This window comes from Pelodiscus sinensis, chromosome 1 (genome assembly GCF_052426305.1).
Source record: "Pelodiscus sinensis isolate ZL-2025 chromosome 1, ASM5242630v1, whole genome shotgun sequence".
Taxonomy (NCBI): domain Eukaryota; kingdom Metazoa; phylum Chordata; order Testudines; family Trionychidae; genus Pelodiscus; species Pelodiscus sinensis.
In genome coordinates, this window is record NC_143052.1 from 174,345,951 (window position 1) to 174,363,049 (window position 17,099).

The 17,099-nt window shown below is 39.4% G+C and overlaps 1 protein-coding gene across 7 annotated transcripts in view; it reads left to right on the plus strand.

The window, feature by feature from the left end:
• The window catches only part of ROBO1 (roundabout guidance receptor 1), a 1,014,318-nt gene that overhangs the window by 874,302 nt on the left and 122,917 nt on the right, over nt 1-17,099 (plus strand). For all 7 annotated transcript variants that reach the window (XM_075909735.2, XM_089773438.1, XM_089773439.1 and 4 more), the window contains one exon: nt 10,910-11,030. In XM_075909735.2, coding sequence (XP_075765850.1) covers nt 10,910-11,030 — 121 coding nt within the window. The remainder of the gene's footprint in view (nt 1-10,909; nt 11,031-17,099) is intronic.

Below are 17,099 nucleotides of genomic sequence, written 5' to 3' on the forward strand. Positions count from 1 at the left end.
TGGGCTCCAGCGGCAGCACAGGCTTCTTGCTGCATGGGGGAGGAGGGAAGGGCCTGAGCTCCTTCGACGCTTGCCATTGAGAGAGTCTATTGGCCATTGGTCTAGAGAGAGTGGAATATTATACAGTGGTAAAGCACAAGCATGGCTTTCTTGTGTGAGGATTTTTAGTCATAGATTATTAACAACAGAGGAAATATTGTGTGCTTGTATCGTCCACTGAGATTTAAATAGTCATGCGAAAAATGGTTCAAGTATTCCCATAAACACACCACTTTTTCTGTTTATAAATGAGTTTTGGTTGGGAGGTGGACTGGTATGGATTCTGCCATCAGTCCAGGCTGACTTTGTGATTAAGAAGAACCGAATGTAAAACAAAGTTTTAGTAATTTTTTGAATCTTTAACATTTTAAGCTTCTACAAGAGAAATACACTAAGCTATGGATTTCCTTTCATCAAGATTATTTATTATACCCTCTGTCTTGGTGGCTTTAATTTTCCCTGTTAATCAGAGGAAATATCAAGCTTTGGAGCAATTCTGATATTTAGTGCCAACAAGTGCTGACTGTGTACCTTAAAAACACAATTGAAGTTACCAAATAGCTCCAAGGAGAGCTGACAGCACTTAAAACTCTGTAGATATTCATCTTCTTGCAAGATTAGGCTTTTAATGAATTTGACTGTAAGAGATGGTGAAGCATTTTGAAGAGCAGAACTGATCCTCAGTGAAGCTCACATTTTTGCACAGGCTGGGATGGGTGCCAAAAGTGCCATGTAGGAGCTGAATGTTCTTCCAAAATCTCCACCCTCAAGACGATTTTAAATAAAACAGTTCTGTTATAGATAAGCCGTGGTGCTCATTATCATATCCACACCCCACCATCATCACAAGGGTTTATGGTTTGTCTGTTGGAGAAAGGAGGTTTCCAATTTGAGTCTGAAAGTCTGCTCTGGGCAAAAAAACTCGTATAAAAAAATCTCAGTCCAAGAGTGTTTTCTTTAAGCTTCCTTTCAATTTACATGTAATTTTTTTTTGGTGGGGAGGGAAGGGAGGGAGTTCATTGTTGAAAACCAAAGACAAACTTTTATTAAATTGCCTATTATATAGATATCAATTCGAGAATGGACTTATGCTCCGTCTACACTGTCAGGTTTTTGCGGAAGAGGAAATGCCCGTGAATCGCTCATTAGCATTTCTCATGCTCTCATTTTCATATTCTCTTCCAATCCTTTTTGCGGAAGAGTTTTTTGCAGAAAAAAAGGCAGTGTAGACAGGGCCATTTTGCACAAAAAACCCCTTTTGCTCAAGAACCCTTATTCCTCATTTTTTGTAAAAAACTTTGTTTTTGTGCATTTTTTCTGCAAAAACCTGACGGTGTAGATGAAGCCTTACTCTCAAAACCTGAAATAAAAATAAAATAAAAAATGCATGCAGCTTTTTCAAATGATACTGTTTGCCAAGATATGCATATGTCTTCCCTGTCTTTCTCTAGATCTTTCTTAAAAAAAAGAAAACACCATTAGCCTTTTTTTTGATACAGGCAGTGCCCGGGTTACATGGATCCGACTTACATCGGATCCCTACTTACAAACGGGGTGAGGCAACCCTGCACTAGCTGCTTCCCCCCAGCAGACCAGGGAGACGCGAAGCTAGCGCCTCCCCCCCCCACAGCAGACCAGGGAGACGCGGAGCAGCTTTTCTCAGCAGACACCTCAGCTTGAGAATAAAGGACTGAGGGACGTGAGGTGTGGGAGAATAAAACTGAGCTCTGGAGAAATGTTTGGCTAGAGTTTCCCCTACAATATGTACCAGTTCCGACTTACATACAAATTCAACTTAAGAACAAACCTACAGTCCCTATCTTGTACGTAACCCGGGGACTGCCTGTACTGATTTCCTACAATTGGGGGGGTTCTCACGCTCTCCTTTAACCATTAATGTCTTTCTTTCTGAAAGCAGATTTAAATTCTTTAAGGCAAGAGCAGTGTCTGACTATGAATACGTGGTATGCCACAGGCATGGTTCTAAGCAAATAATAATAATGAGACAATACAGAAACACAAACATTATTACAATCTGCCATATATACTGCTGGCAATGTTGTGTGAATTAAGGACAGTTTCACCTGTCAGTCTAAATTTCATTTCCTTAGGGATTTAAATTAGCCCTTAGAATTGTTTTAATGCTTTTTTAGATTTTATATATTATATAGAATGAGGATTATGGGATAAAAGTCAATGCATTTAAATATGCTGGTGGTCTGCCTTGTTGGATTTCCCAAACATTTTCTCCTTTGTTGCCCTTTGTTGACTCATTTATTCTTTGCCTCCATACATAAGTACATATATACATACCTATGTATAGTTTTCTAGTGTGCATTTGTATGACTGTGTGTGTGTAGTGTATGCATGATATTGTGTTTAACTTTGAATAACTTGTAGGTTTGGTTTATTGTGGTAGCATGAATTGATTCAATATTTCTATATCTTTTTGCTGCTGAGTGGTTATAATTTATATTCTAGGTCTAATTAACTTTTAGAGCACTTACAACTTTTTGAATGGACTTCTTATGTTGTTTAATGAAAGAAATGAAATGAAATGAAAATGGGGTAGATGAATTATTTGTGAATGGCAAAGTTACTTGTCAGTTACAACTTCATTTCAAATGTCTGTCGGTAAAGCCTATATGACATCCCATCATATCTGTGTATTCTTTGTACAGCAAAACAGTTTTTACAAGTATTCTAGAACCCACTGCTATAAAGCAGTGAGACCACCTTGTGAGCCTCTGTGCATCCACATCTCTTCCTGGCTGTTCCAGAGCTGTAACCACTTTCAATGGGACTATTTTGTATTCCCCACTTTTAAAGCCAGGTATCTTGTTACCAGGAATTAGGTCTTAGAGGGAGTCATATAATTTTTTTAAATGACTTGAATAAGATTTTCTGTAAATGTAAAAATATAGTGAACTTTAAAGTCTATTAATTTGGATCTTTCCAAGATTAGAAGCAAAATACTGGATCTCACTGGGAAGTGGGCAGTACAAAATATTTTGAAAAGAGAGATTATTGCTTCTTGTTTGTAAGGAAAACTACTATTCCTTCAGTTGCAAATGGATTCGCTCCTTCACAAAAATGGTCCTGTCCTGTGATTTGGGGTATTATAGTATGTTGTCACTTTTTTAACCCACAGAGCAATCTTTTGGTACTCCAAACTTCATATGATGGATATAGCTATATTAATATGTACTAGAGCTGTCAATAGACGTGCATTAATGCCTGCAATTAATGCAGTCCAGTATTAACACATTAAATTTTTTAACGCGTGAATCTCAAGCATTAATACTGCTCTGCCCCTTGGAAGTGCCACTGCAGTGCTTCAGAGGATCAGTGCAATGCAGAGCCCGGGATCAGCTGGGGATTCCCCAGCTGACCCCAGGCTCCACTGTCCCTTTGAAATGTGCAGAGGCAGCATTTCAAAGGGGTAGCTGTCTCACGGCTGGCCATGAGGCACTGGGGTAGCTTTTCCAAGGGGAAGTGCAATGCAGAGCCCAGGATTAGCTGGACACTCCAGCTGATCCTGGGCTCCGTGTTGCACTGCCTCTTTGATGCGCCACTGTGTCATTTCAAAGGGGCAGTGCCACATGGAGCTTGGGGTCTGCTGAGGATTCTAGTTGATCCCAGGCTCCATGGCAGCGCTGCCCCATTGAAATGCTGCCGTGGTGTTTCAAAGGGGAAGCGCACACGATTAATCGCGATTACATTTTTTAATCGCTTGACAGCCTTAATATGTACACACACACACACAATATGAGAGAAAGAAAGCTAAAATAATCTTAGCAAGGCCACTGATAATTAGTCTCCCTGTTCTGAATAATTTTAGTTTAAAATTAACTTAAAACAATTATTACCCACAGAAATTTGCAGTCCATTTTATTGTACACTAGCAGTAACAGAAGAAATAGGTTGGAATATCTCAGTATGTAAATTATGGCCCCATATGAACACAGATCCATCTGTATTTTTTAGACAAATACCTACTCCTATGATTGTATCACTTGCCCACTGAACAAGCAACCCTGGAGCTTGCTCTAACATTCCTAACCCATCTGCAGTTTCTGTCATCGTTAGAAACAAACTACATCCTGCCTAAGGCCCAGGAGGTACAAAAATGAGTCCTTAGACTGCTACCAGCTTTTCTAATCATAAAAATGTCAAAGCTTTAAATCTGAGGTCCTTCAGGATTAGAAAGGGGATCTTCATACATACATCACTCCTTCCTGTTGTAACCCAGCACTCACATCTGTCCAGGAAGGACCCAAAACATAGACAAGTGACTTTAGGTAATTTTGAGGTGTTTTAACAATTACCTCCAGGTGAACTCTGTATATTTAAATGAATGGTAAGAAAGACCTGTGACTTTGCAGATGGAAACAAGGGATTGTTCCAATAACATTTTAAAGTTCTCTAAAATGTTTCTGGAATATTTTTATGTACATTATGGTTCATATAGAACAATATTTCTTAAACTTTTGAAGACTGAGGAACACCAAACAATTTGTTTTTTATGAGGAACACCAAGGATTTTTTTTTGTTGAGAGGAAAAAAAAGGTTGAGGGGAAAGTTATTGAACAACAACAAAAAAAAAAGGTTGCCTGCCCCTTTAAGGGTGGTCACTTTGAACTCTGTTGTTCTCCGTGGCACACCTCCGACTGCTTCGCGCACACTTTGTGCTGTGGAACACAGTTTAAGAAACACTGTATTGGAGATATGGTTAGACAAACCAGACTCTCCCCCTCCTCCATCATGAATTTTAGATGTGATCCTACCCTGAAAAACTGAAAGTTGCTGTCAGAAAGCTTAATGGAAATTAAAAATAGTAATTTCACTGGGGAGGCAGCGAAATAACTTTATGGAAACCTCTTGCTTTAGTAGCGTATGTAATATATTAAAACCCCAATGTGTATATTAAGAGGCTTCAATGAAGTAACATCTATGGGTAGAGAAAAAATTCTCGGATCAGATGCATTCCATATTTCCCTTTTATCCATCACCCCCACACTTAATTGACTATATTCCTCTCCTATTTTAATACCTCAAACATTTTAAATGTGACACTTAGAAGGGTTTACATATTCACATAGCTTTTGAACACACTGACTGGCTATAACCATCAAACTTCAGTTTTCACACCAAACGCGAGAGGATGCCTGTATTTTTGTCCATAAACCAAATTTGATTCTGTTTGGCTCCATTACTGCATAAGAATAATAATAACCCTCCCTAAATATTTACTGAAAATACCCTGAACTATTGTTTAAAAACAAAAGCAATATAATGCCACTCAATAAAACAAAGAATGTTACCATTCTTATTTACAAAAAATGATAGTTTATATTTACATGTGAAACACCACCTAGATTACACAACACGGTATTACTAGCTAATACAGTCCTCAATTCTGCAAATAGCAGATACTGAGGAAGGGGTCAAGTTACATAACTTCATCTTCTCTAGTTTGGTTGCCTGTGTTTCTTTTCCCTGTTATCCTAGTCTCCTTTCAATACAGGCAGTCCCCAGGTTACGTACAAGATAGGGACTGTAGGTTTGTTCTTAAGTTGAATCTGTATGTAAGTCGGAACTGGCGTCAGCCGCTGCTGAAACTGGTCAGTTTCAACCGCGGCTGAATCTGGATGTCAGTTCTGACTTACATACAGATTCAACTTAAGAAACCCAGGCATCCCCAAGTCAGCTGCTGCTGAAACTGATCAGCGGCTGATTCCAGCAGACCAGGGAGATGGGGAGCAAAGCCTCGGAGCACGCCAGCAGTGGGACAGCCCAAGCGCGCCCGGGCTGTCCCGCTGTGGGCGTGCTCCAAGGCTTTGCTCCTGTCCCTCTGGTCTGCTGGGGGGGTCCAGCAAAGCTGCTGCCCCCCCTCCCCCCCCAGCAGACCAGGGACACCAGAGCAAAGCCGCCGCCTGGGCGGCTTTGATTGTTTGCCCGGGAGCAAAGCCGCCGCCTGGGCGGCTTTGCTCCCGGGCAAACGAGCAAAGACGCCCAGGCAGCGGCTTTGATCGGGTGTCCCTGGTCTGCTGGCGTGGGGGGGTCCAGCGGCTTTGCTGGACCCCCCCCAGCAGACCAGGGAGACCGGGAGAAGCTTTTCTCGCCCTGGAGGACACGGGTGGTGACCCGCCACCCGTGAGCTCCGGGGCAAGAAAAGCCCCGTTCGTAAGTGCGGATCCGACATAAGTCGGATCCGCGTAAGTCGGGGACTGCCTGTACTTCAAGATACTGAAGAGTAAGAGAGGAAAGAAATATAAATTCACCACATTTAATTTAATTTGTGTAGCAAAATGCCCAAACATTTGAGTAATATCTTTCAAAGAAATTTCAAAGAGGCCATCACTTCCCCAGGGTACCAACTACAGTATATATTCAGGCAGTCTGGTGGAGTTTTAAGGTTTTCACCACCATCCTTTCTGGCCACAAGGCTCTCAGAAGTAATCAATTTTAGGTGCTCTAAAATGAGCAGCCATTTTACTCCTCGCCTTACAACTTTTTAACTACATCATAGCATAATGCACAGCAGCTCAGTTTCTTTCAGGTCTGGAAATAGACCACAGGAAAAAAATGAGGATACTACACATTTTATGCTTTCCAGGCTACAGTATTACTAACCCACCATGCCTGCTGATAAGTGGCTCAATCCTGCAAAGTGCTAAGGTTTTTTTTTTTTTAATTTCCACTAGACTCTTTGGGAGTTGACAGTTCGCCAGCACTCACAGGATGAAACATACAGAAAAATTAAACCTTTTATAAATGAATATGCTACCTCTCAAAACAAAATACAGTAACAAAACCAACAAAAACAAAACAAACACAGCTCGGCAAAGAGCAGCAGACTGGTTCCTAGAACAGATTTATCAATAAACATCTTCTATACCGAATATTTGACAAAGTTTTACCCTATAAGCCTGCACAACTTACACCGCTGCTAAAACTATCCTAACAATGCAAAAAGCTGTACTATACAATCTGTCCATTGCTCACTTGTTTTTGTGATGTGCTTCCAGCTCACATCGTTGCATTACCTCCTGACATACTGAAGAAAAGGGACATAAAACAATTAATTTGTCTAACAGTTTATGTACAAGAATACTAGATTTTTTGCAGAGTTTAAAATTGAGCCTTTTTTGATCCAATGGACAGAAATCCTTCTCCTGAAAAAAGTTTCTTAGGCACTTGTAGCAGAATGTGTATCCACAAGGGGTGCATAATGGTGTTTAATGAAAGGTCATTTTTCTGCAACATAAAAGACAAGTAAAGATAGTCATTCTGTGTTACAAGTGAGCAGTATGAGAACATTGATAAGAACAGTTTAAACCAGTGTTTCTTAAACTTTTTAAGACCGCGGAACACCAAACAATACATTTTTTTATGCAGCACACCAAGGTTTTTTTGTTGAGAGGGGGAAAAAAAGTGGAGAGAAATGCAGTTGCGGCCCGTTTAATTGCTGCGTGTCCTGACCGAGTTTCCATCAGCTGCCAGGAAAAGAAAAAACTCGCAAAAAAAAAAAAAGAGAGGAAGAAGAGGTTGTGGTACACCTCCGACTGGCTCACGGAACACCGGTGTGCTGCGCAACACAGTTTAAGAAACACAGATATAGAATGTACTGTGATGTGTTATAGAGGTGGGATTTTCATAAATATCAAACGAAGAGCTCAAGGCTCATAGAAAGTCAGTTGGACTTTGAGCTCTTCATCCTACCTTTTATCTATATAAGTTTGAGATGAGGGAGTAATTCAGCCACCCTTAGATAAGCCAGTAAAGTTTTATTTCACACCATATCGTCAATATTGATATAGATATGCAGAGAGAGAGATACATGTGTATCTCTATATTCATATTTATACAATATACACACATAGAATGGATAATATAACCTTGAAAATATATATTCTTATAGTTCTCTAAACTATATGACTTTGGGGTAAATTAAATGAAAATCTAATTAGGTACTTTATGCCCTTTGCTTTCTGTTTGAGGCTATCAGCAAAAAAAATACAATTACCTTACTTAAAAGAAATATTTGCAGTCACCTTTAATACTCCATTGGACATGCCTCAAATTTCCATTAAATTCCAGCATTTCTAGATCACTCAGTGATAAAGGACATCCATTTTTTCTCTCTGAAATGATGTGCGACAAAGGGAAAAGCATGAAATTTGTATTCAACACTATCTTCACTATATGTGCATGTCCATCTATCTCAATAACTGACTGTCATCATTCTGTGTATATGTCTTACGATGATAATAAGAGTCCAGTGCCACTCAAGATGTCAAGTTCTCAGGGATAGATTTCTAGCTGCAGGCAACTTGAGCAAAGTACTTCACATTGGAACATTCTGTGGCTAGTCACTCATTTTGTTAGGCCTTTTAATGTAGCTTTATAGGCAGCTTTTGTTTTTCCTCTACAGGAAATGATTGTCACATGTGATCTGAGTTTAAAACTTATGCTGAAAATTAGTAACGAATATTTAAGTGCAATTGCTGGGACCATGAGATTTATTCAGATTACCGTATGCATTATATTCTGTTGTGAACATGTTTTGTTGCAGTTTAAAAATGCACTTAACAAAGACATTTAAAAATAAAGAGAAGACTATGATTTTTAAATGGAATCAGTGAGAGGTAGCACTGTTCACTTTGAAACATCCAGGAGAAATTCTTTGCTTATACCAGTGCACCTCCATTAACTTGCAAAGAAATGAATTAGGGTAAATAGGAATAGAAATCTGGTTAGCTCCAAATATTGCCAAATACAGGTTCTGTATACCTCTGTCTTTGTTTATTTGCAGAAATGTGGATTTAGGAGCCAAAAGGCATTAAACAAAACTTTAAAACAAAATCTTGGTACAACATTTTTTTGTTACACAAGTTATGAGGTATGATATTTCTGTCAGGACTGGAGATGATAAAAAGTGGTTAATCAGGTAAAGGTAGAATCACTGAAAATCTTACACAGTTACACTGCAGAGCCCTCAGTGCATCTGGCTCCCCGAAAGTGGGGATATCAGGTAATAGAATAATCAAGTAACCGCATGAATTCTTACCGATTACTTGACTATTCTGTAGTCAGCAGTGGCAGCAGCAGCCAATGGGGAGCCCCCTGCCACTAGGGTTGCCAGGTGTCTGGTATTGATCCGGACAGTCCGGTATTTTCACCTCCTGTCCGGTAAAAAAAAAAAAAGCCCGGAAAATACTGGACACCTAAAATTTTCTGATTTTTTTCCCAGCCAGGAGGCAAAAATACCTCAGGGCAAATGTCTGGCCTGGAGCAGGCAGACAAGATGGCGGATGGCCACCAGCACCCTGTTAGGGCCAGAAAGCCTCAAAAGCATTTCTTAAAGGGGCAATGCTGGTTTTTTTTAATTATTATTTTTATTTTTTGTCTCAACAACTTTGGTCTCCCCCCTTTTTTTTCCTCAACATAATTTTTCCATGGTGTTTTTTTGGGGGGGAGGAGAAGGGAAAGGGGGGTTTTCGGTATTTTTAGCTAAACCATTTGGCAACCCTACCTGTCACTCCACGCTGCTGCCTTTCTATTAAGCTTATCAGTTAATTGTATAGTTAACTACATGTCAACATCCCTGCAGGATCTGCAGTATAAGCTTTATACTGCAGAGTCTGCAGTGTTGGGGAGCAACTGTCTCCCTATGAGCCAGTGTCTGCCAGGAGCTGATTTTTAAGCCAGCTCCCAGTGCATGCCAGCTCTCTCCTGCAGCTCTACTCCGGGGAGCCAGCTGCTTCCCCATGCTGCTGTCTCTTTTAAGCTGGCTCCGAGTGTGTATCAGCTCTCAGGCCTGCTCCCAGAGAATAGGCTGCCACCCGTGGCGTGAGCTCTGATACAAAGCCAGCAGTGCAGTGTGGCAGCCGACTCCCTGGGACCAGGGCCAGGAGCTGATGTGTAATTGTTATGATAACCTATAAGCTCATGTTTATCAGTTAACTGGTTAAATGGTTAAACTGTTGCATCTCCCACTCTGGATCTATATTAGGGAGAGTTTATTTACTCTACCATTATAAATCAGACCCACACTCCCTAAAATGCATGAGAACAGAAAACAGATTTTTTTTTTAATTGATTAGCTATTTTTAAATAGCATTTTTCATTGCTGGAGTGAGGTCTTTAACAGTTTCATGATCTGGAATCTAATTAAATGTAAACTTGTGATGCAGGTGCCTTTCATAGTTTATAAACAAGAAGACCACAACTCAGCACTGAATGACAAATTTGTCTCTAATGCAGGAATTGAATATATTTTTTACCAAGCAAAAATTTTTACAATAATTTACATGCAAAAAACATATTAGATGTCTGATTCTGAAATAGTAACAATAGAAAGGAAATTGTAGAGCCAGTGACTATCCAGGATTAAACATCAAGAAGAGTCACTACTGGGCAGTAGACAGGTTGAATTAGAATAACTTCTAGATCCATTAAAGTGAAGAGGTTTTGGAATACAGAAATAAAATGGTGTAAAATTAATGAGCTGAACAAAATGCTTTTGACATGGAAGTTGTTCATTAGCCTTTTTTTCTCCATCCAGCCCTATGATTTCATTATGGGTGTTCATTATACATAACTAAAAGGCTCTGGAGAATTTTTTTTCATTTTAGATTAAGTCCAAATAAAATTTGCTCAGTATTCAGTATTTTATGGTTTTTCTTGGTGAAATGTCAATGTGTAATAAATGAGGGGCACCAAGCAAGAGAGTGTATATTCAGCACTTAGAGTTTAATAATTATACATGGCATCTACATCACGCTGTACATCTGTAAAGCACTTTACAGACATTATCTGATTGATTATTTTAAAAGTAATTTGTATGATCCTTGACTTGTCCTAGATCAGAGGAGGAAAGCTCATGATTACCTACACAAGAAAGAATGATGCTGGCAAGTACGTCTGTGTTGGAACAAATATGGTGGGAGAACGAGAGAGTGAAGTGGCGGAGCTTACTGTTTTAGGTAAGAGAGACTCCATTGTGTAACACCTCAGTAGTGAAAATGAACATGTTTCTTTCTTTCTTTCTTTCTTTCTTTCTTTCTTTCTTTCTTTCTTTCTTTCTTTCTTTCTTTCTTTCTTTCTTTCTTTCTTTCTTTCTTTCTTTCTTTCTTTCTTTCTTTCTTTCTTTCTTTCTTTCTTTCTTTCTTTCTTATTCATCCACCTCTTTTGCAGTGTTAGGAATGGGAATGTTCTTGTGATGGTCTTGGATAATTTCCTGATGGCATATTCCAGAAAATAAATTATAATCAATATTGGTTCTTGAGCACACAGTGGAGTATTGTTGAAATAAGGAGGCTTGCTACTCCACAATGTTTCTCAACCTTTTTTTTTTTATAAAGTACCCCTTTTTAAAAAAAGAAAATTATAAGTACCCCCTTTAAAAAAATTTATCCCAGTATCTACAGTTTTCAGACACAAAAACATTTTTCTACTGTTGCATCACATTTGTTTAAACAACTTAATCGTAACCGGGCGGGCGATGAAATTTTTGGGTGTAAAAAGTACAAAAATAATAAATCACTGTAAAACTTAAAACAAAAATTCAGTTTTCTCCAAATTTCAATTGTGTTGATGTACCCTCCAGACTTCTGTTGAGTACCCCTGAGGGTACTCATACCACTGGTTGAGAAATACTGTCCCAGAACAAGATGAAAATTGAGGAAAAAGAGGAAATGGCACAAGTCAGCAAGCTAGGCTCATTTGTGAGCATTTTTTTTCACATATGCAGTCAGATCTGATTTTGTTTTCACACTGTACATAATTCTAGTTTTCACTGACCATAACAGCGTTTATAAATAATATCAGAACAAGAGTGCCAGCAATGCCCCTCTGCCATGTATACTGACTAAACTGGAGAGTCTTTACGAGAAAGGATTAATGGACACAAAGCAGATATTCAAAAATATACAGAATCGATATATCTGTAACACACAGAAACCTGTTGGGGAACATTATAACTTGACCGGGCATTAATGGATCTCAAAGTCACCATATTATTGGAAGCCAATTAAAAAAAACAGCTTGAAAGGGAAGCTGAAGAGCTTAATTTCAGTTACAAGTTTGATACCTACAGTAGAGGTTTAAACAAAGTCCTTAACTGGATTATTCGTTATTCTCCACATCCTAATGACATAAAAGGCCAAACACCAGGTTCTTAAGAACACTCTATCAGCTTCATTTAGCATGGAAACCTGAATTAACTCTTCTTTTCCCATTTTTTTCTCCTCTCCTTTCCCTCCCCATTCCCTCTCTCTGATATTTATTTGGAACTTGGACTCCTTAAACTCCATTTATCTGAAGAAGTGGGTTGTGCCCACAAATGCTCATGATACTATCTACATTTTTGTTAGTCTGTAAGGTGCTGCAAGACTATTAGTTATATTTTTTTAAAGTTTTTCCAGTTACAGACTAACATGGCTACCCCCTCTGAAACATCAGAACAAGAATTAGCTTCTAAAACAAACGTGTGTTATTTTCCCTTCCTTGAAGAAAATAAATATCATCTCAAAAACTTAAATGAATAATTTATGTAATGAAATCTTAAAATGTACTGAGATCTTTTACATGTAAATATATACATTGGCCTAGTAAAACAAGAGGTGGTCTACCACTTTGCGGCTTTCTGAGGGGCATAAATTTGCTAGCATACAACTAGCTCAAATGAGCCTAAAGACTTTAAATTGTCTAATCAGTCATTAAAAGGGGCTTTTCAGTCCAATTAAGCTAAATCAAGCTACTGTGATTGAAAAACCATTCTTTATTTTTGCATTGGTAGACATGGCCTTATGATGTCTGCAGTGCAGCTTCAAAATATCTTTAACATTTTGGGATCTTCTGTGTGGTCCTGATTCTGGACTCACAGTGTGAAGTATTGCTTCAAAGCAGTATACGGCTTGGTAACAGCTTAACCCTGTTTATACTGGGAACAAAAACTTTATAACTGCAGGGTATACACCAATGACCTTGGAAACTTCACAGCAACATTGAAGTTTAAAAATTGCAGGATTCAGTTAAGTTCCTGGCCCTGTCTTTAACTGTGCTATTTTATTCTGTTTTAGGCACTGGTCCGACAGTGTTAAGTTCTTTGTTTTGTTTTCTGTCCAATTCACAATTTAAAATGCTGCATATCTTGAAATCCTGTTCAATGTTCAAGAGTAGCAGGGAGTTCCTTAATATGATGACAGTATTTACCATCTCAAACTATGTTGACATCTACTCATCAAGACAGTGTGGTAATTTTTTTTAGAAGCCCTGCATATTTTACTTTATATTATTATATTTTCTATTTGGCTTTGAAGCACTTGCTTTAGAGTTAAATTTAAGTCATCTGTTAGAACTTTCTAACTTTGTACAATCTGGAAATTTACAGGAATTTTAGTTTGCATGAATATGGTTCCTATGTTCAGTGCCCATACATTTGCACTAGTTAATTACTCACACCGGTTTCTTTCACCATTTTCCCAGGAATGGCAATATTGTTGAGTTACAGTTGCCTTAGTGGAAAGTATGAGTATTAGATTCTCCTTTCTGAAAACTTACAGGAAGGAGGAATCTTCATGGATTTTGATTTTGTTTTTCATTCTTCTTTAATTCAAAATTTATCTCTGATTTTTGTTCTTAAAAAAAAGGGGGGTTCCCTTCAGGAGAAGAATGGTTTAGTGGGTAGGACACTAGCCCAGGGCTTGAGAAAACAGGCTCAGTTCCCTGCTGTGCCACAGACTTACTGTGCAGCTTTGGGCAAATCACTTAACTTCTCTTTGCCTCAGTTCCCATCAGTAAAATGGGGATAATACCATTTTTCTACTTCACAAGGAGGTTGAGGATAAATACATTAACAATTGTGAAGCACTTTGAGACCTCTGATGAAAGAGCACTATAAAAAGCAATGTACGTTGCTATTCATTATTATTGTTGTTGTTAATAATAATAATACATAAACAGAAAAGTGAAGTTTCTGATAATCATACAAGTTTATTTACAGTAAATTCAATACACATTCCCAGCTTGGAACTTAGGCTATGTTATGTTCTGACTTTAGGTATAAATGTTCACCAGTGTCAACCTTTTATTTATTTTCTGAATTTTTGGAAGATAACATTTCACTCTTAGGTCTATAATTTGGATTCAGGAGGGGATTTATTTTCTTGAAACCATGTCAGAAGATTTCAAGGTGATCCTCCCTACACGTTTATTATTTTTACTTAATGCCTGTATAGTTTAGTGGAACAAGGAGATTTTATTCTTGGTATCAGATACATAAACTAGTTTTGGAAGCATATATATATAAATACATCCTGAAGATATTTTTACTGAGAATCCGTTATGAAAATGCCCTGATATTCATCTGAAACAGAAAGAAACTCTTGGACTATTAATTGAGCATTTTCATCCTTAACCTTCCTATAGGAGATGGATCTAAAGAACTTCATGACTACTGTGTTCACTGGTATTGACTACCAGTCTTTTATTTCACTATTATAAGACTTACTAGGTCAGAATAATTTTTGCATAATTTTGCCAAACACCATTTTCTATTCTGTTCTTCATTTAATCTAGACTTGCTCTTTCCAGAATGTCATGTACTAACTTCTGAGAGCTCAACAGTTTTCCCTACCGTATTTTTACACCAATCTGCTTTGAGGGCTTTGGAGGTTTTTATATTTTGTTTATTTTTTTACTTTCTACTTTCTAAATAACTATGCAGGTAAAGTTGTTTTGCTTCTGTAACACCAACTTTTTTTTATGCTAGTTAGCTGCATGAAAACTGTCTAGGTATGTCTATACTACCACCCTAGTTCGAACTAGGGTGGTTAATGTAGGCAACCGAAGTTGCAAATGAAGCCCGGGATTTGAATTTCCCGGGCTTCATTTGCATCTTGCCGGGCGCCGCCATTTTTAAAGCCCCGCTAGTTCGGACTCCGTGCCTGCGGCTACACGCGGCACTGAGTAGGTAGCTCGGATTAGGCTTCCTATTCCGAACTATCAGTATACCTCATTCCATGAGGAGTAACAGTAGTTCGGAATAGGAAGCCTAATCCGAACTACCTACTCAGTGCTGCGTGTAGCCGCGGGCACGGAGTCCGAACTAGCGGGGCTTTAAAAATGGCGGCGCCCGGCAAGATGCAAATGAAGCCCGGGAAATTCAAATCCCGGGCTTCATTTGCAACTTCGGTTGCCTATATTAACCACCCTAGTTCGAACTAGGGTGGTAGTGTAGACATACCCTACGTGATGTTATCTCTTTTATAACATCTTTTGTCTATTGTTTGGGCTCCTATACAGACAATCTTGACAACTTTTAGATTTTAGGAGTGGAGTTCTGTTTTAATTTGTACTGTACCTTATATTTACTTGTAAAGGAATAAGTTATGAGTTCCCTCTCATCTACCCACCTCAACTCAAAAAGTTGAAACTGTGTGTTTCAACTATATATAAACTCTTACACTGCCTTACATTTAGACTTGACTAGGGTGTTCTCTTCTACTCCCTGTGTGTTGAGGATATCTGCTCCAAAATTTTTGACTTAAAGAAGTTCTTGATTGATACATGTTATGAGCATGGACCCATGGTAACAATAACTTCTGTGAGGAAGAATTATAAAGGAGGAATTTTCTTTTTCTTTGTGCTGGTGAGAAAGAAAATGATCACGTTCCCCTTTTGCTGCAACATTTGAAATGGGTCAGTCAAACACAAACTGTTACCAATGACAAGATACAATAATTCTGAAGACTCTGTGGTGGCTTTAACAACCTCCGAAGATCTTCAGAATTTCATTATTACATCAGGGTCTTTGCGGAGGCAATACTTAGTGTGTGCCTTCTTTGAAAGGAACAGTAAAATTGTGATGTCCATTGTCAGCTTTTGTACCTGGCAGCAGATCTGTTTCTCTTGGTGGAGAAAAGCTAAGGCCACTTGCGGTATGTCTACGCTATGAGCTTATTTTGAAATAAGCTATTTTGGAATAATGACTCCCAGAATAACTATTTCAAAATAGCATGTCCACACTACAAATGCCTATTGAAATAGCACAGAATTATATCAAAATAGCACATCCACACTGATTGGAGCCTGAATCACATTTAAAGCCCTCCAGGAGCACTCCGGGCAGGACATCTGGACAGCAGTCACTTCCTGTAGCTACTACCGGACGCTATCTGAGGCTCATGCTTAAAGGGGCTTCTCTCTATGGCTGTGTCTCAGACTCTTCACCTTTGCCTACCTCCTTGAGGGACAGCAAACTTTCCTCAGTGACTCCTCTGGTAGTCCTTGTGAACACCACAACACTTCTGCCATGGAGTCAGACCTGCTGCAAAGCACTCACTGGCTCTTAGACCTCATGCTGCATCTATTGACACAGTTATTGCAGGCTGCCCAGGTGGCGCTGCAGGACCAGGACCAGCAGCTCACTCTGGGGCATCTCCTCACCCCATTCCCTGTGCTCCTCATGCAGCATAGTCCCTCCCAACTTCCCCTGTACACCGTGCACTGCCACTTCTGGCACCAGGACAGCAGTTCCAACTGGTGGGATCGCATTGTCATAGAGTGGTGGGATGACCAGCAATGGCTCCAGAACTTCTCCATGTGGAAGGACATCTTCATGGATCTCTGCAAGTAGCTCAGCACTGCCCTCAGGCAATGGGACACCCACATATGACCCATTACACCCTTCCAGACGTGTGTCGCTATTGCTATTTGGAAGCTTGCCACACCAGACAGCTACCACTCTGTTGGAAACCAGTTCAGCATGGAGAGATCAACCATTGGGGCCATGCTCATGCAGGTATAACTCTCATGCTAGTGTCCCAGGAAGGTGGTGAAGCATTGAAATGGACTTCTCTAGGAAAGGGGTGTAGACTCTCCCTCCCTGGAGATTTTCAGTCCCATCCTCACAAAGCCAGGGATAAGGCAGTTGAGATTCCTCCTGCTGTGGAAAGTGGCATAGGCTGGAGATGGCCTATCCTGAGGGCTCTGGCAATGCTGTAATTCTCAGTTTATATCTTCCCATGGGTGGTAAGAGCCTTCAATGCCAT